Source organism: Phasianus colchicus, chromosome 6 (genome assembly GCF_987193195.1).
Source record: "Phasianus colchicus chromosome 6, bPhaCol1.hap1.1, whole genome shotgun sequence".
Classification (NCBI taxonomy): Eukaryota; Metazoa; Chordata; class Aves; order Galliformes; family Phasianidae; genus Phasianus; species Phasianus colchicus.
Genome location: NC_143441.1, coordinates 10,339,088 through 10,359,383, shown reverse-complemented (window position 1 = coordinate 10,359,383; position 20,296 = coordinate 10,339,088). Strand labels below are relative to the sequence as shown.

The window sequence follows — 20,296 nt, the reverse complement described above, 5'->3', positions numbered from 1 at the left end:
AATAAGATGATGCAGTTAATACAAACACTTCAGAGAGGCAGCTAAGTTAGTGCTAAGTTTCTTTTGTTGAAGTCATGTTCACCTCTAATTTAAAAAAAAAAAAAAAAATGTATCTTAAAATAGGTGAAAAGACAGCTCTTGCAAACCATTATCTTTCATCATCAATTCTACTACTGGTAGTACTTCTTGTTTACAATTAACTCATTTTTAAAGCATATTAATATTTTTAGACCAAAGATTTTAAACCAGTCCTAGTCAGATATGTCCATTATTCCATCTGACATTAGCCAGATCAGCCCAGTCTCTTTCCAACAGCACTGTGAATCCAAACATGCTAAGATAAGAACTAAATTGAACTAGATATATTGATTTATAGATATCATAGGTTGTCCTTATGCATCCTGCTTAATCAACATCGCTAGCTAAGATAGGCTAACTCTTAGATCTGCAAGCTGGAGGCCAGCAGTCATTATAGTGACTGATAGAATTGTTTCAGAAAGTTAAAAAATTCTATATTTGAAGACTGCAATTAAATTTACATCAGAGGAAGTACAAGATTGGCTTAGCACATTACTTAACAAGTAGATAAAGTATTACAGAACATACAAGGACAAGAAACTCTTGAGAATAGAGATGACAGACTTTCTTGATTTTTTACCTACTTCCAATAGTAATTTTTTCTTTATAGTTAATCACAGAAATTTGTAAGGATTGTGACAGTCTTACCTTGCTGGCTACGAGATAAAGAAGCTCCCCAAGTGCTGGTAAAAGGCATTGTTTCAATTTGCTATTTCTGAAGTTCTCTCTGATGAGTTCAGTTAGAATTATAAATGCCTAAAATACAAAGAAATGATATAACAACATATATAGTCCTTTCTCAAGCAAAATGAATCATTAAAGGTCACAGCAGCTTTATCTGAAATGCCATCTTGATGATGTACTCTTCAATTCTGCTAAACAGCCATTTGCAAAGGATTTAGTAAGAACAGAAGGAAAACTATAATTACAACACATATACATTGAACATGGACAAAAATATAATATGTAAATAGCCTAGGTGATAAATTGTCACTGTCAGGTTACAGAATGAACAAAATGCTGTACTTTAGATATTAAATCAGAACACACAAACCCTTATAATTTTTCCTCCCGGAAAACACTTTCCCACAAACATCAGGTTAAAGTCTGTCCTACTTGACTAATGACAGGCTCAGTCTCGAAAGCAAGAGACCATTTAGCTATCACACATTAAACTGAACAGTGTGTAATCTGGCTGCGATACAGCCAAGTCTCCAAATATGCTCCCTTATGTAGCAAGCATATAGCTATAGAAGGCAGCAGAGGGGCAATCTGACAGACTGGCATCCAACACGGAAGTGGTATGAAGGAAAGGTGTGGAACTGAATTCCTCCATGCAGAAACAATTGTACCCACTGACATTCACTGACACCTGCTGAACATTTATGCAGACCAAAGCATGGATGGGAGCACAGTGAGGCAGAGAGTGGTACGTTTCAGCAGGGATGACAGTAACCTGAAAGACAAACCATGTTCTGGACAGCCAAGCACAGCTGTCTCACCACAAAACACAGTGTGTTTCAATAAGCTCATCCACTGCTACTGTTTTTGTCACTTCATACTTAAACTTGAGAAAGCTGACAATTCAAGAACTAAGTTTTTTTCTTCCCTGTGCATTAGGAAAAAAAAACCTGCAAAAAAGGCAGCCAGCTGTACAATAAACTGAAGTTTTTATTTGAATAAAAGAAATGGTTTGTTGAACAGGAGAAGATCTGAATAAAGTCACTAACTGACTTTTGATAAAACCACAGAATGTTTGTTAAAAAAATAATAATAATAATAAATGAATTGCATGATTTTTTTATACTGATTACCTCCATTCATTTTTTATAAAGCTTACTCACTGAAGGGTCATTTGAGTAACTGCAAGCAGATACGTAACAAGAAACACACAGTTACCAGAATCCAAAGATCTACAGAACTGTGTGGGAGAGCTAATGCAGAACAAATAATTACCACATTACAGAGGATACTTGATATCCTTAAAGATGTTTTTGGTATTTTAAATACAAACCTATATTTACTGTAGACACACAATACCTCCTCTTTAAATTGCATACAGCCTAATGCTTGCAATGTGACTACTCTCTGTTCACTGAAAGCATTTGAGTAATCAAACATTACCCAAGTGCAGGATCTCACAGAGCATGTCACATACTGATCAGAGAGTTTGTGCTGTTAACCCTACTTAAGCAGCAGCTCCTCTGCAACAGAAGCTATGCAACATCTATACTACATGCACAATATGATCACATAAAAAAAATTCAGAATTATATACTACTACATAAAGAATTCATGAATATGTATTTTAACGATGCATATTAAATGTCCTAAAAGGACAGCAAGCTATTTCCTGCTATGTTGTGTACACAAGTGACTTCTGTTCCTGATAATAGTGACTTTTATCAGATTTAAAATACTTGCTCATTCTTTCACAAGGAAATGAATATAGTCTAAATAACTACATTAAAATCTCTGCCCAGAGATTTTGATACCAGGTTAAAGCATGGTATGAATTTTAGACAAATGAAGTCTATTAGCTGGAAAAAAGAAATGTTCAAAAAGCAAATTTCTGTTAATTTCACAGTCTGACAAATAAAACTCTTTTCTCAGCAATAACACATTCTTTCCTTTCAACCTCTCTACATTTTCCCTTTCACTGATGTGAGTAGTAATGATCTTCAAGTCCTACATCTGCTAAAAGCATCTTAAATTTAGTATAGTACTTAGACCTCTTACAGTAGCTGTCAAGCCAGATGGATGTAGCACAGCTTTCATAAGAGAAGAAAGATGCCTGGTTCATATCTGGAAAGACAGTCATTACCTTCATTTACAACAACAGAATGTGGAGTTGGTATATTATCTGTAGCAGATTCTCAACCCATTTCAAGTTACATCTAGAATTCTCCCATACATCTTATCAGTCCAGAAGTGAAAATTACAGCATATTCAAAAAGAGGTGGTATTTTGTATATTACTATTTAAGTGGCAATGTTCAGATTTACCATATTACTACATCTTTAATCTGTCGGTATGAATGTTGGCAAGCATTCGCAAAAAGTAAAAAGTTACGTTTGTAATTTTGCAAACCTTTACAGAGATTAAAAACTGTCTATGCCTCAAGCATCATGGAAATTACTCCTCTTTTTTTCTTGCAAGAAGACAAACATAGTGAAACATATGCACGTAATGCCATGGAAACCTCAATTTCCTTGGAGAAAATAAGTCTCAGCAGGCTGAGAAAGTACACCATATACAATAACTGCATTACCATTACCCAGAAAGGAAACTACAGTTATATTTACTCCAAGTACTTATTTTTAAAATGAAATAAGAAGAACCAAGAAGAGACCAGCATTCTCTGAACATCTCAAACACATTGCCTACTTTCCTCTCACTAAGATGCATAGGTAAAACATTCAAAGGGATGACTTAAGCAGGTGTCGGATCCAAATATTCCTGTGATTCTCTACATTTCAGTGAAAGCTATCCAATGAATGAGTGACTTGACTGAAGAGGGCAGTGACAGGACAAAAACAGATAGAGAGTTCTGTCAAACTCTTCTTCGGGATGCAGATAGAAGAAGAAAGAGCCTGAAGAAGCAAGATACTCTAGTTTTACAAATTTTACATTGAATAGAACAAACTGGGTCACAGAACATAGAATCACAGAGTGGCTTGGGTTAGGGAGGATAACACATCTAAGGTGCAGTATGTATAATGTTTCTTCAGGTGGAATATCATCCATAAGTTGACTGAACGTGAAAAATCCTACTTTCTTGAATTTTATGTAACTGTTATAAGAAAAGGCCTTCGCAGACAAATGGAGCAGCTAACCTAAAATTCAAAGGCAGATTCCATTAACACCCTTTGTAATCAGCTCGAGATCCCAACTGAAAACAAGACACAACCATTAGTAACTAGCAAGGACTCGTTACTGAAAGTAACTCCTCCCATTTTATTAAGTTAGTCCATAAGATCAAAGGTGATATGACAGTAGTGCTTGTATGCTCACTACAGTATTCAGTTCCACACTACTGCCATACAACAGATGGTAGGAGAGAGGCAGTGTGACACGGAAGTGCATCTGAAGCAAAGGTGTGGAACTGAATTCCTTCATGCAGAAAATATTACACCCATTGGCATTCTCCAACACTTACATTATATTTCTGGAGACCTGTAATGTGACAGAAAGCATAACAAGACAGCAGAACAGCAAGGTCTTAGGCTAAAGCAATGGATGATCTGCTTAGATGGGATAGCAGTGAGTACAGAAGTAAAGGAAACTGCTTGGAAAGGCCTATACAGTTCTCAGAAAAGTAAGGAACTCCAAATGAGATACCCTCATCTCCACTGCCAATCCTTAAATAGGGCCTGGGAGGTGGATCCTACCTCTACCCCCTTCCAGTCACTCAGCTGCATTGCATGCACTGAGCTCCCCTGGGTTGGCCCTGCCTTGCAATGGGTGCTCAGTCACTGGTCCAGGCCGCGACTTTGCATTTCCATTACACGACCAAACAGAGGACGTTAGTACAGTGAAAATTGGACTGTGTGGGCACCATTTTCCTATTGATGACATCGTCATAGCAGCTATGAAGGTGTGGGTTAACTCCATTGGTGCAGATTTTTATGAGTATGGCATACAGGCTCTTGTTCATTGCTGGGAAAAATGCATAACTACCAGTGATGACTGTTGAAAAATAACATCTTGTAGCTGAGAATTTTCTCTATTAAATAATGTTCTTGCGTTCTTTGTAACTGTTGTTGTTTCCATGGAAATAAATAGAAGGCAGTACTTTTGGGGGCAACCTTCCTAATTATAGATCTGTAACATTTACTAACAAATCAAAAATGTACCAAGTCAAAAATCAGCAACAAACAAACACCACCTGTGTATTTATTTTGTTTAGAAAAACAAAAAGCTATTTCTTCTCCTCCTTGTGAGAGATGTACCACAGTTTAAGATGTTCATAAACAATTCAGTTTCCCCCACCTTTTAAGTTTGAAGCTTTTTAATGATGGGAAGTATCATGTAAATATACTTGTCTCAAACAGAAGGGATGTTCTGCTTTCAATTTTGCCAGTGGCAGTAATGAAAAGAATTACTTAAGTGTCCAAGAAGTGAAGGGTCTTTAAATTAGGAGATTTCTGCCTTCAAAACTGCAGTCAGTGACCATCAGCTGAAGAGTTACATCTGAAAATGCTTACTACAGTTCTATACATCAATCTTCACAAAGGATTTGTCGGGAACATCTAAACAGGTAGTTCCCTTTCTTTTTGTTTTCTTCATTTTTGCTTCTGCATCATTCTCTATCATTATTATTTACATGTTTCTACCGTTCATTTGTGCCTTTTACAAATGATACATTTCTGAATTTTTATTCTTTTCTGTGTGTGATATACTTTGGATCATCTTTTTCTTCTGGGAAACGTGTTTGTTATCAACTTGAATTAGAAACCATGGAGAGGACACTACCTAAGTTCATCAATAAAACACTCATGTAGAGATGCTTACATTCATTTATTTGTTCTATGTAGACTACCTCATGTCTTTAAAAAATTATATAGGCACACGTATTTTCTATTATTTTCTTTGAAATTAGTAACGTTCATTGAGAGAGGTTGGAACAAGTGATCTTTAAGGTCCCTTCGAACCCAAACCGTACTGGGATAATTGCAAGTTCCTTCATTTTACTCAGTGAAGGAGACAACCAGACCACCTGGCTAGAAATTTCTTTCTCAAAAAAACAAATGTGCTTCAGGCTAATGTTCAGCTATTCAGAGGAAAAGCTGGTAGTACAACAAATATACAATTGATCTTGCATAACACTGAGGCTGCTTTGAACATCTTTTAGTGCTGTAATCAAAGACTGCAGGAAACTGAAAAAAAGCATTAACTGCAGATTGGTGGTAGCTGAAAAGCCTATCACAGAAATTTGTGGTAGCCCACTTGTGCCAATCAAGCCATTATGGGCTTAAGAGGGAGAAGCTGGATATTCTTTTCCTATTACTATCTGCAATTTGATAAATTTGCAAACAAAAGACAAAACAAGGTGGAAAAAAAGACTATGTTCATTCTTCAAGCTACATATACTTAGTTGAAAGAGATAGACATTTCAATAACCAGACAGTTAGCTAACTCAAAAAGAAAACTATCAGAAAAAATAAAACCCAATCCACAGCTATGATAAGCTTTAAGTAAAAAAATGAAATCTAATATCCAGACAGTATAGACCACAATAGTGTACAATGCAACTTTGTAAAGACTATGAAAATACTAGCAAAATTATGCTAGGAAATAGAAAAGAATTGCACAAATGTGCTCTCCAGAATTAATGGAAGAAGCGGTGTTTCACATCAAGAAGGTTATGCATGGAAATCTTCAGTTTGGTCTCTCTTGTTCGCAGTAAGAATTTGAACTTCCTGATTCATTTTCTGTATGTGTTTTGTGGTTCTGCTGATACCCATGACAATGTAAGAACCAAAAATATTTCACTTTTTCCACAGACAAAAAAAGACTTGTTTTTATTAGGCTATTTTAGGAACACTATGTCCAGTTCACCTGGCCTGTCATGCCCCAAGCACATCTGTCACATATCCATTTCTTTATAAAGTTACAGATGTTGGCTCTACACTTAAGTAGTATGAAAAAATAGGAAGAGATATGAGACAACACACAGTGCCAATGTCAGACATAATAAACGTAAAAAAAAAATTGCTAGGAATGTCTTTTTAAATACATGAAGTTCTTCACTTTGTATTCTATCTCTTTAATATGTTAGAAATATTTTAGATACTTAGAAAAGCTCTTGACAGAAGGCTCCACTTAGTTTCAATTGAAGAAATGAAACATCAGAGAAACGTAGTGTTTTCAACCTATTCATTTTAAAATTTACTTTATTTTTCATTTTCTGTTCTGTAATATTTACCCACAGTACACCAGCAAAAGTAACAAAAAGCAAAGGCCAATTTCTATGCACAACGCCAAAAATTCTAATGAAAGAACACTAATCTAATTTAAATCTACAACAAGATGATAAATTCAGCTCTTTCTGCCCCATAATGCACAACCATACAGAACTCCATATTCATGCTTTGCTGTACTGTTTTCATAAGAACTTGGGATAGAATACGTGCTGTTAAATCCCAGATGTAGCATAAAATGAAAGAAGAATTCAGACAATTCTTCTATCACCTCTGCCTAATGGAGGAAGATTTAGGCATTTCATCCTTCTTTGAAATAGTTTGAAATCTCTCCTTCAACTTCTACCAAATCTACTAAGAGTAAAAAATACACAGCTGCCTCGTATTTGTGAAATTTTGAAGTTTTCTATGCAGCCAAATTGAAGGGAGAGCAATGATTACAGAGCAACACTGCATTATCAGCCTAATATTTGTGCTCATCCTACTTTAACAGTAACTACTGGGTCACAAAATTTCTTTGCATATTTCCTGCTCTGGAATGGTGGGGAAAAAAAAGACCTATCTACCTCAAAAGTTTGGAGCAAATTTAGTCCTCAATATACATTAATTACTGTTAACATTAAAAGAAATTACTGGTTAGACAGTTGCTATGCAGTAAGCTTCAATTGGAGTTGTTCTCCAATAAAAGCTAGCTGGGAATAATTTAGGACATATGAATAACTGGAGATTTAAATACAGAAGTATAACTTCTACATTATTACTTAGAAAGTGATTATTTTATAGTGAAAAAATAACTAAAATATTACTTTTAAATATAAAAAAATATTTTAATTAAGCAAGACTTAGAACTCCCCACTGTACATTTACATTACAATGGACAGAAGATAAAAGGAATTATTAAAATGTCATGAACAGCTTGAGCAGCTGCATTTATACCACATACGATTGTTATTTCACTCTAACAGTGAAGCACTGAGATCTTCAGCTTCAAATACTATCTGTACGGTTAAAGAAGTCATTATTTAACAACATCTTTGTAAGAACTGTTTTATTAACTGCAATAATTTGCAAATAGTTAACTGATGAGAACAAATGTCTATGTAATATGAATACAAATGACTATGTAATGTGAAAATGCTGTGGAGAAGCCCAAGGTGCACACCCACCACTCAGCAGGAACCAAACCATCAGTGCACTATTAATGCTGTGTCAGCTGGCACCAGGGTATGAGGAAGGCAGCGCTGACTCAAGTCAAATACTTGTATGCATTTTGATACATTGGCTAAACACAGCACTCTGAACAGCAAAGAATGTGCAGCCATGCTTTCTCTACAAAATTTCAGAAGGAATAGATAGAGTTGCAATCAGGTACTCAACTCAAAAATCTGATAATGTCTCTTTCACAATTCCTCTCTGGCCAAAGAAAAATAATCTTTGCTTCACAACCACACCTTTTTCATGTCATCTCTTTTTGACAATATACATTTTGAACAACTATTGTCAAGGATAAAGCACAGGAAGAATAAAATGTCATCAAAAGTCTCTGGACACCTTGAGAGCTCACTGAGAATTGCAGTCACAGCCATCAGACTAGGCTGATGTGTTAGTGTCACTTATCCCACTAGTTTTGGTTTTGTTCATTGTTTTAATGTTTTAAGAAAAAGAAAGTGTTTTGTTACTTAATATATTGCGTATGAGGGCTTCTCTGAAAGCAATGCCTCCTGTTTCATTATGTTGGTCCATAACATCAGAGGCAACTGTTCTAGAAATGTATGCATTTATTGACTGAAAAAAGGTCCTAGCAGCATCACTCTTAATTATCCCCAAAATAATAGATTTGTGTAAGAAAACAAAACATTCTTAGTATAAGAACACAATAACTTGAAGAATACTGCAAAGAGGTTTACTGGCAGCCTTACTGATGTCATCTAAAAAAAGAGGTATTGTTGTGTCTTTAGAAAAAAGTAAACTTATCTGTCTCTATGAATAGAGTCAATTACATCTCTTTTACAAAAGTACACCTCTCGCATTCTTCAGGCAATTCAGACAAAATCACGAAAAGTGATTTAATCGTGAATCAGCAATGTAACTTTTCAGTTACCAAACTTAAATGTTCTTATTTTCTACTACTGACTTGGTTTTGACTTCAAAAATAAAGCAAGCCTAATTTAGATTGATATAATTAAAGTTTCTGAAGATTAAAAAAAAAAAAAAAGAGTCTTCCCACAAATATGGTAAAACATCTTAGCAGTTGGTCCAGCAATCCAGAATTCCCATGTAAGACAGATTTGTTGTCATTAACACTAGTTATATTTGTATTTCTGGCTTATTAAACTTAGGAGAACTGCTCAAATACTCCACGGGTTTTTGCCAGCAGAACCTAATTTACCTGAGAAATATTGATCTTTTATTTGCTCATTTTCCTCCTGTGTGCCATAGGCAAGCTAATGAGTTTTAAACAGTGAACTAAATTGTTTTTAATAAATTTCTTCTTCTTTTTTTTTTTTTTTTTTTTTTTTTTTGAGGTTGAAAGCTTATTAAGAGTCACTCAAAAACATTAAATGTCATCTGATTGGATCAAAAGTATTAGGTGACCATCCTTGTTATGCTAGAAAGATAAATTTTCATCACAATCATTTTGCAAAACAGCAGATGTGTCTGCATGCAAATATGCAAGTACTCCTATGCATACACTCTGATACAGATTATGATTAGCTTATAACTACTTCCTAAAGCTTGGGTGTTTTTTTTAATTGGTATTATTTTTGCATAAGAAGAAACAGTGTATGTTAAGCTAAGTGCCATTGGAGGAAGCAGACAAGGATAAACTCAAATATGATCACTTGTGAGCAGAATTCAATAATCCTTTTACCATAAAAATAGCAAAACTAAACAGGTTGGAATAAAAGTTCAAATAAAACCTTCTCTTCTAATTTGAATCTCCTCAGAGTACAGGCAGATGTGTATAGGCCTAGAAACAGGAATAATCAGAGAGAAGCCAGGAACAGGACTTAAAGTCAGCACTGTATGAGAATTTTAATGAGAACAAACTGTATATCTATTCCAAAAGTAGGGCTCAGACTAGCTAGAAAAAGGAACCGTAAAGCTGAACTTATAATGGTGCAGCTCTGCAATGGAATTGTACAAAACAACTAGCAAATTGTACCACAAGAATGAGAAATAAAAAGGCTCAAGTTATATGCAGTTTCAACTTGGATAAAAACACATTAAGATACTCCATTGCTCTGACAAAAGAATGACATCCTAAGCCCAGTATTAGAGACACTCTGTCATTCTACATGGAATTTCAAGTTCATTAATTTGCCCATGGAGTTCCATAAGCCAAAGGCTTTGCAAAGAAACTTGCAGGTGAGAAAATTGTATAGCAGAGTCACCAAATCCTCTCAGCAAAGCAATGGACACGTGTGTAGGATAAAAGGCTGAGGTCATGTGAGACTGATATTTGCACTCAGCAAATTTTAAAGAGAGAAACAAGAAGAAAGATTTTGCCTCCAAAAAGCAGGGGAGCAGAATGTGACTCCTTAAGTGAGGGAAGACTGGTCCTGTACCTGACAAAGAAGGATGCTGTTCTTTGACACAAAAGCATTTGGTGAATTTCTTTATGATCTCCTTGAGGTTCACTAAAATAAAAGGTGAAGGCAGAAATTTTACATCACAGCAGATGTGCCTATCCAGAGGGAAACACTACATATTCACAGAGAGGAAAGAACAACAGTTTCTTGTCATCAATAAGATAGATTAGACATACATAGAAGCAAGCCTCTCTAACTACAAATATAGAGTAAGCAGATTTTTCTAAGCACTAGCAGTTAATTCTGCAAAAACCAGTTTCAAACCCTAAGTTTGGGTTTGAGCTAAAGGAAGCTTTAGCTCTTCTACTAAGATAACTAGGAATAAATAAGAAAAAAAATATATTTCTGATTTGTAAACGGCAACTCCATAGGAAAAAAAATACCAAAAAACTCATTCACACAACCATTAGTAGGTCAGAAAGCAACTGATCTTCAGCAAGTGCCTCAACAATTTTTTATTGCAACTACCAGGTAAAAGAAATTGCACAAAATTTCTTCATTCTGACTTGAAGAATAAATATACAAGAGATCAATTTCCCTCTTATATTTCTCTATAGTCTCTCTATTCAACGAGGTACTGTTCTAAAATACACTTAATTGGAAATAGACCAATTGCAAATGAATTCACATTAAAATATATCAGCAGCTTAGAATATATGAGCAGAATCAAAATAGTACGCAGTTCCACTGTCATATGTATGTCTAGACTTTTCCAGCAGATGACGTTACCAGAAACAGTAGCAGACTTGCATTTTATTTTTGTGTTTTACTGACCTCTAGTGGTTACGTGTGTAATAATGTTTTTCCTGAGAGCACCTTAAAAACATCTTTTTCCCTTAGGTGGTAGAAAAAAAAAAAAAGGAGGAGGACAACTGTTAATTCTTCAAAGGGCAACAAATCAAGGCCTTTTGGCACAGAGCACATGAAAATTTACTATGTGACGTAAGGACGAGGCTTCTTTTCTTTCCTAAAATTATTCTACTTCTGCAGCTCATGGTTGCTGCTATTTAACAAACCATCTGAGCAACAAAAACTGATTAATGGTGCAATTTAACTTCAAAAACAGAAGAAATGTCCACAGATAAATGCATAACTAGGTAAAAAAACGGGAAACTAAGGGTAGATATGAAAAAACATTTTAACATGAAACAGCCAGCAGTGCTACCCTGCACGAGTCTCTCTGAGGTCCCACACTACTTCTAAAAGTACAAAAGAAATCATAAACAACTGGACGAGTGAATAATGAATTTACAACACTATAAGGGGATTGTAATGCAGCAATAAAAATGGAAAAGAAAACTTAGTAGACATAGCACAACATGCATAGGGGCAACAGTAATTCTACAGTAATTCATTTTCATGCAATTCTGAACTGACTTTTCATATTTGGGAATAAAAATACTTGGATTGTAGGAAATGGCTCCACAGAGATCAAGTCTGCTCAACAGCAGTCAAAAAAAAAAAAAAAAAAAAAAAATTGTTAGTAGTTACTAGGAACAGAATGGGAAGTAAATAGAAAATCCAAATTTTCCAAACCAATAGACAGATCACTTATGTGTCTGCATCTTATTAGAGGAAGCAGTCCTGATCCCCAGTCTTAAAAAGGTGAAACTGGGATCTGAAAAAGAATGTAAAATGGCAAGAAGGATCAACAAAATTTTAAGAGGTTCAGCATGAGGAACTAACAACATTACAACAATTCTATCCGGAATAGAGATGACCAAAAAAAAAAAAAAAAACAAAACAAAAGTCAAGCCTTAACCATCCCACCATATCTCATAACTGGTGCAGATAAGATGAACATGAAAGTTTGTGCTTCGTGTGTAGTGTAAGAACCAATGGGCCTCAGAATGACCCTATCAAGGGCAAGTTCACACCAAATGAATGCTACCTCACACAGCATATTGTTTAACTGCACAGTCTCTTCCCAATGGATGCTATGGATAATAAAACCTTGGAAGGGTTTGGAGGACAAGTAGATAAATTCAAATACCTGGCTCAGGAAATCCTAGAGATGCCTATTGCTGGAGGCATAGAGTGTATCTTGCAGAAACAGGAGTACGTACTTGTATTACTCCTCTGTGCTTCTCCACATTTCCCATATTTGCCTCTGTACTACAGGAAAGCTAAATCAGCCCGCTGGACCAAGACAATCGCATCAACCTTAGCTCACTTTAGTAAAGGACTTTCTTTTAGGGCTTACAGTTCAGGGATTGTACGTTATAAACTGAAGTCCTCAAGAACTGGATTATGCAATCATTTTAGATTATTATTATGTTCTGACTGGTTACAGCTTGATCTTGACATTTCCTAAATTACATCAGCCATCAAGAAACTTCAGCCAGAGCATCAGTTGGTTATATAACAGGATAAAATATACTATATTTTATTACAGCATACAACGTTGTTCAAAATTAATTGTTTTTGCTTTCTCTCTTTTTAAGAAGAAATAAGAAAATAATTTTAACTTTTAAAACAGCATTACACAATATGCAATAGCTGACAGTTCCAAGGATTTATAAGCTAGCTATTCATCCAGTTCTAGCAGCTTGAGGGCAGGAATCAAGACTGTAGACCAGAAGTTACAACACTGAAGATATTAGAATTAGATGTTTTTTCCTAATTCTAGCCTTGTAGGCATTCTAAAATATTTTTTACATTGATAAATTATTTTAAGAAGAAAACTTGCAATAACTGCCACTACAGCAAACACAGCAGTTGCCTTTTGAACAACATTTTAACTCAAAACCATTGTTTTCCTAATCAGAGCATATAAGTTAATTTTAATTCATATAAGAATGGGGTCAAGACAGTATTGAGAACTAATTTTTGTTTCTAGTTCCTCAGTGTCACTGGCAACACATTTAATTTGCTTTTTTAAGCAGAGGCAAATTTCTAAAAAATGCTGAATTTTATTTGTAAATGACTTTTATGTTCCTGTAAAAGCAAAATAACCATCATTATTCTGGATAATGAAATTATGAGGTATAATATTCAGTAAGAGGGAAAAAACAACAAAAACTAACACACTGGGACCTTAAAAAAAAAAAAAAGACTCCTTAAGTCTACTGCTAAAAAAGTTAACTATTAACCATTAACTGCATTTTCTACATACCAGATCTGCACAGCGTGAAGGCATATGATGCTCAGCACCCTGAGGAGGGCAAGCAGAGGGTGATGCTGGGCTTTTCACCCAGGTCTTTGAGAACAGGACACATAGGAACAACATAGAGCTGGGCCAGAGGAAGGTCAAACTGGGCACTTAGGAAAATTTTCTGTACCATGAGGATAGTAAAACACTGGAGTAGGCTTCCCAGAGAGGTGGCTGATGCTCTGTGCCTATGAGTGTTCAAAAGATACTTGGAAAATGCCCCCAGTAACATACCTTAGCTTTTGGTTAGCTCTGACATGGTTAGACAAATGGACTCAGTGGTCTCTGAAGGAACTTTAACTATTATATTTTGTATTTGCAAAGTGGAACAAGTAGTTGTGTTTCTCACATTCAAATACTGACTGCATCTCACAAAGCAAAAACAATGTCAGCTTCACAGCTTTAAACAGATATTGAGAAGCAGACAGTTATGTTGTGCAGCATGTATGTATCACATGTAGGAAAAAAAACAAATAAGATCTGTTAATTATTCTTCAGTTTAGTCAGCTGCTGAGAATACAAAATGAACAGAAGATTCAAAATCGTTTTCATCTCCACAGAAAATCACTTGACTTTTCATTATACACATTCTTCAAGAATTGAGAGAAATCTCAAATGAGTCCCAACTCCATTACTTCTTCTAGAGGGGAAAAAAGATCTGTACAAAGCAGTTGTACTATTTTTATGCTAATAGTGACTGCACTGCAGCATAGCAAAATATGTCAACATTTTCTTTGCACATACACACACAAAACAAAAGTATGACAGTGACTACTTGATGTTCTGTAAAAGAGAAGAAAAAGAGGCTGCAATTTTTCATACTCTAGCATTAACAGAGTTTTCTAAATATCACAACCACAGCTACATAGAACGAACACACGCTTTTATGTATTTAATTGAATTACTTCCCTTTTCACATATGCAGGAAATAAAGCAGTGAAAATCTGACATACAAGTAAAAGCATTAACAATATTAAAAAGATGAAATGGAAAGTCACCTCAGACACAGGTATGCTTTCTCCAAGCTCAGATGTGTGCAGTGCGAGCAAACCAATCACTCGAGCCACTTTAGCACGTCTGCATATGAAATACATTTTTTTCAGGTAAAGAAAAACTGTTTCAAAAATATGACAAAAGCAATTTTTTCCTGCCTACATGTATTTTGTACAGTTTACCAAAGGCAGGAACCATTTAAGTGCTATTTACAAGTGAATTTTGTCTTTTTTTTTTTTTTTTTTAATGTGCTACTTCATTCTGTCTGTAGTTCAGCTTAACTTAGCAATAAATTCATGCAAAAAGGTATGTTTTTACTCTTAGCAATGAAAAATGGAGATTCTTTAGTTTATTACAGTCTTCACAATCAGTCATGCTCCCACTCAGTTTTCTTAAAATACTGAAAACCCTTCAATAGATCCTTATAAACATTTTAGTATAGCTGACAAAACAAAAAAATAAATGTATTGCAGCAAATCAGTTTTAAATGCTTCATTAAAGAAAAAAGAAGCAGTAATATCAACACTTATTAAATAAGCAGCAGAGGGCACTACCACCTTCAAATATTTCTAACATTTAAAAAAACTACCATTAGAAATATTTTCCAATCATTATGAAACAGTTTGGTTTATTCAGCAATTGAAGTAATAATATTTGACACAGTAAGTCATATAGCTTTCAGATAAAATTTTAGACATTTAATATAAACTTAGGTCTTACAAAAGTGCAGTATATTAATACAATGCCAAAAAAAAAAAAATAAATAAAAAAATGTTACTTACATCATACTGCCAATCAAGTACCACAGTGGTTTGAAAGGCCAAAAAAAAAACACTCCTCAAAAACTCTGAAGAAGTACATCCTTAATAAAATTCAGTAATAATACCACATTTGAAGAAATTGATGTAAAATAATTGTTACTTACATATCCCAGTTGGTGGCGGCACGCAGCTGCTGTATTAACACTGGAAACTATAATTTGAAGAAGATAAGCAAATATTAATGGTATAGTGATCTGATGCATTTCAGTGATAAATAAAAAAAAAAAGAACAAAATACTAGTAATTATCTAAAATGTTTTTGGATAGCATTTGTAAAAAAACCAATATTATAGGCGAACACTGCAGACATTGCCCAACATATCAATTAAGAACAGAATTCCTGAATGTAATCATGGCATTTTTTCCCAACATTCTTCCCTTAAGCCACAATGATAAATGTATACCAGCTTGTGAAAATTAGCATTATTTTCTTTATGAGTGCCACTATACAATGGAAAAACTGATGCTTTCATTTAGAAAAATAGATTTTCATACAGTATTATCAAACAATTATTTAAGAAGTGAAATAGTTGCCAAATGCTAAAATAATGAATTGAGAGTTAATGCACAATCAGCACTTATTTCTAAAGTCTTCTGCTAATCAGCAATACAGTTATTGGATTATTGTAAAAATAATTAATAATAATTCTCCAGTGATAATAGAATAATACTTAGAGCAATCCTCCATTAGGAAAACAGACATGGAATTCAATAAATTTTGGGTTTTTTTGTTTGTTTGTTTTATACTTAACTTGCCTTTTTTCTTCACTAGGGTGTAGTAGTGTTTTTATTGTTGTTGTTTTGCTTTTTAAATATAAATGCTGCTGATTTTTGCTACAATGCCAATGCTACATAAACCATATTGATTCCTCCAGAGCTTTATTATTTACCAGCTGAGAGTTAATTAGCCTGCTTGCAACTTCCCTGTGGCCAGCCACAGTACAGAGGTAAGACAGTAAATTCAGTTTAGAACGTGCTGTTCCTGGATTCTTCTCAGTGGAATCAAGCAACAAACATGCTTGGTGCAAGAAGTCATTCCAGTCCGCATCCTTCAGAGATGACAACTTCTCAGCTAACACAAGAAGCAAACAAGTAGTTAAAGATCATTTATGTTGTTTTAATACACTAGAAAGTAACATCAGCATGAATAAGTTAGAAAATTTTAATCTAATCAGAATTCCAATATTTCATGCTGTTTCTTTACAGCAAAGTTGAGGCAGAAACTAATGAATGTCATCAAAATTCTCTCAGAAGCAATTGCAACAAACCTAAAATACTAATTAATTTTAATATAGACAGGTATCCACCTGGTTTAATCTTAGGAGTAACTGAACACAGATGACTTCAAGAGCAATACAAGTCAACAGCTGCTTGGAGTGTGAGTGTAATCATCATCTCACTGATCACTGTATGGGAACTGAACTTTCCAAATACTTCCTTATCAGTCTCAAGGACTAAATTCAGTTCACTTTAGCAATCACAGTTGGTAACTTACTAAAAACTTATCTGCCATCCTGGCATGCTCCAATACAGAATATCTAAGGACATCCTTTCTATCTATTTTATATGCAAGTAACATTGTCTAATGAACAGTTCAGGCAGTATGAATTTCAGGTATTTATATCTTTTACTCCTTTTTTTTTTTTTTTATGGTAAGGAAAAAGTGTCGATAAGCAGCAGCAAATTCATTACCTTAAAAAACAAATCAGAAAAAAAAAGCTATAACCATAGAATATTTACAACCAAAAAAAACCCCTGTCCTTTATTAAATAAATATAGACAATAACAGCTAAACACATCAGAATATCAGACTGATAGTTTAGATGCTTGAACACCAAATTAAATGAAATAGCACTTGCTCAGGTATTTAAACATGGCCATTTTTGCCAAATTCAGAATGTTTTTTGTTATTACAATCTTGTTTAGGGGACATTCTATTCTTCTCCAACTATCAAATTCCTTTAAAGTATGGAGAGTCAGTTTGTTAGAGAAAGAAAAAAACAAGCAACTTTGTTTAAGTAGAGGTGCTATCTGAATTCTAAGATTAACTACTTGTCTAACATTCCTCTTCAAGCACTCTAAAGCCAAACAATACTACCCTAAATAAATCAGAGGAAATAGTTTCCAGAAATAATAGACTTGTTAGAGGTTAAAAACAGAACAAAACAAAAAAGTATCCACAAGTCTACACTGTCCATTGGGAACATTTCACAATTATACACAGGATTGCCAGGCTATCAAGTATTATAGCTCATCAACACTACACTTTTCAACATCCTGTTTTCTTTTGCTTCCTTAACTTTGTCAAATTTTAATCTGGTTGAATAACTCAGTATTTTACAAAACAAAAAAATAAAATAAAATAAAAAAATCTGTTTTTCCATGCTAAAAAAGTGTTGGCTGTCTTATTTTTTAAAGCTTTTAAGTATGGCTTATAAGAGGGCAGAAGAAAGGCTATATGTATGTAGCTGTCAGCACTTGAAAGTTCTACTCTTTTTTGGTCTAGTTAAGAACATAACTTCTGCAACTTCAGGAAAAACAGTTATGAATTCTCCCCTCACCTCAGCTGATTTACAAAGGGAGGCTATCAATCTTGCAACAGTTACACCACCATATACAGAATAAATGTTTCTATGTCAGCAGAGCCATACCTGAATATGCTGGTACATGTAAAGCTTTTGAGTCAAATCTAACTGGCACTTGCTTCATTATCTGGAGAAAGAAACAACAACATAATTAGTTTTAATGCATTTCTGAAAGTTTTTCAGCAGTCAAACATGAAAACAGACACAAAAATAGTACAGGATGTCTGTACAAATCAATGCTTACTCCCGAGGCATTTTTCAACATTGGAAAGGAGCTTACAGGCAGGAGGGGGATCACCTTTTTCATACATAACTAGTGGTAGGACAAGGGAGAATGGATTTAAACTGAGCAAAGGTGATTCTGTGAACCTTGGTGATTCTGTGAACCTTGGTGATTCTGTGAAAGGGAAGTTTAGGTTAGATGTTAGGAAGAAATTCTTCAGAATGTGGTGAGGCACTGGCACAGGCTGCCCAAAGAAGTTGTGAATGCCCCATCCCTGAAGGAGTTCAAGGCCGGGCTGAATGGGTTCCTGAGTAGCACAGTCTAATGGTTGGTAACTCTGCCCATGGGAAGGGGGTTGGGACTAGATGATCTGTGAGGTCCCATCCAACCCAAGCCATTCTGTGGTTCATACAACTTCAGGCCTTCCTTTCCACAGAAAACAAGTTCATACTTTTTAGAAATATTATATCTAAAACTTAAAGAATGACATAAGTTGCTCTGGAAGAGTTTAACACCTGAACTATGTGGCTTCATGGACAGCTTTGTTTTCTTTATACCAAAACACACTCAGCTTTGTTTTCATTTAAGTAACAGATATTAAAGCAAATTATCAGAAAACAGATCTACAAAACCACTGAACACAGCATTTAATAGCTTCTATTTATTGTAAGACATTACTTAACATTACTTTACAACTCCAAAATAGCTCGATTCTCCAAATTAGCAATACAATAGGACTAGAAAAGACAGCCAAAAACTTGCATGAGAGCTTGCCAGATGACTGGGTGGAACTGCTTTAAAATTTCAATTATAAAATACAGGAAATGAGTTTCACCCTGATTTAAAGATTTATCTGCAAAACTAGCCTCACCCACAAGTTCCTGAGTCTTGTATTTTATTTTTCTATACCTTTGGATTGTCAATGATTGGTGTTACGATAAGATCAGATTCGGTATAAATGAGCTCTTTCAATGCTGACTCCATATCCTGCTGACTTGAGCACACATTTTTAGCCTAGAACAAGAACAAAGTTTTCTGAATTACTGTTTTGCACAAAAGAAGAAAGTTTATGCTTACTCCCATAATATTTCACTTAAATATTATGCCACAGAGTTTAGTCACGTAAATAATACATTCTAAATTGCTTTTTAATTGTGTAGCTATTGATAGGGCCTAGACTTTGCAATTAAAAATTATGAAAAACATGCACGTAGATAGAAAGACAAAACTCTAAAAAACAAACAAGCAAACAAAAAAACCTTGCAACTTAAGTTTAAAATGTAGATGGATTAAAAAAAAAGATAGTCCCTCTCTTTTATGCATAGAATTAAAGGGAGACAAAGCATCTTATTTGTCTCCAACACTGGAAGCTTTGCAAACATTCACTTTTACTTTTTTTTTTCCTTCAATATTTTTACACACTAAAGGAATTACTGCTGGAGGAACTATTTTTCTGTAATAACTATAGGATGAGAAAGAAAGCTGTCTTTGTTGTAGTCTCCAGGCTAAGATCTTGACTATGATTATATCACTGTCTCTTAATATTAATTTTTCTACTCACCCTTGTCATGCTTGAATCCTTTTGTGGAGAATTTTGGATTGGGGCAATAGTAACATCAGTTGCTTGTACTGCAGTGCTGGTTCTAGGAGTAGGACGAGAACTTCAAAAGAAACAGAGTACAGATTAAGTCTCTCTGTAGGTCACTGTTGTGGAGTTTTATTTGTTTTTTTATTATTATTATTTTCATATTTTTTATTTTTTCATATTTCATATTTTTATTTATTTTCATATTCAAGCCTCACAGTAAACTTTGAAGTCTGGCAGACAAAAATGTTATATTGTCCCAGCAACATAACACGATCTTCCTGTCCTTAAGCACTCTTGACAAAGTTAGAATTTGTCCATCAGTTAGAAATAAGAAACTTTCT

At 34.6% G+C, this 20,296-nt stretch overlaps 1 protein-coding gene across 12 annotated transcripts in view; it reads right to left on the bottom strand.

Annotated features, from left to right (window-relative positions):
* ULK4 (unc-51 like kinase 4) overlaps nucleotides 1-20,296 on the bottom strand; it is a 218,383-nt gene that overhangs the window by 182,778 nt on the left and 15,309 nt on the right. For all 12 annotated transcript variants that reach the window (XM_090142412.1, XM_090142409.1, XM_031590361.2 and 9 more), the window contains exons 12-18: nucleotides 19,929-20,028; nucleotides 19,277-19,381; nucleotides 18,211-18,271; nucleotides 16,450-16,631; nucleotides 15,664-15,710; nucleotides 14,744-14,822; nucleotides 727-834 (exon numbers count right to left, since the gene is read on the bottom strand). In XM_090142412.1, the coding sequence (XP_089998538.1) occupies nucleotides 727-834; nucleotides 14,744-14,822; nucleotides 15,664-15,710; nucleotides 16,450-16,631; nucleotides 18,211-18,271; nucleotides 19,277-19,381; nucleotides 19,929-20,028 (682 nt within the window). The remainder of the gene's footprint in view (nucleotides 1-726; nucleotides 835-14,743; nucleotides 14,823-15,663; nucleotides 15,711-16,449; nucleotides 16,632-18,210; nucleotides 18,272-19,276; nucleotides 19,382-19,928; nucleotides 20,029-20,296) is intronic.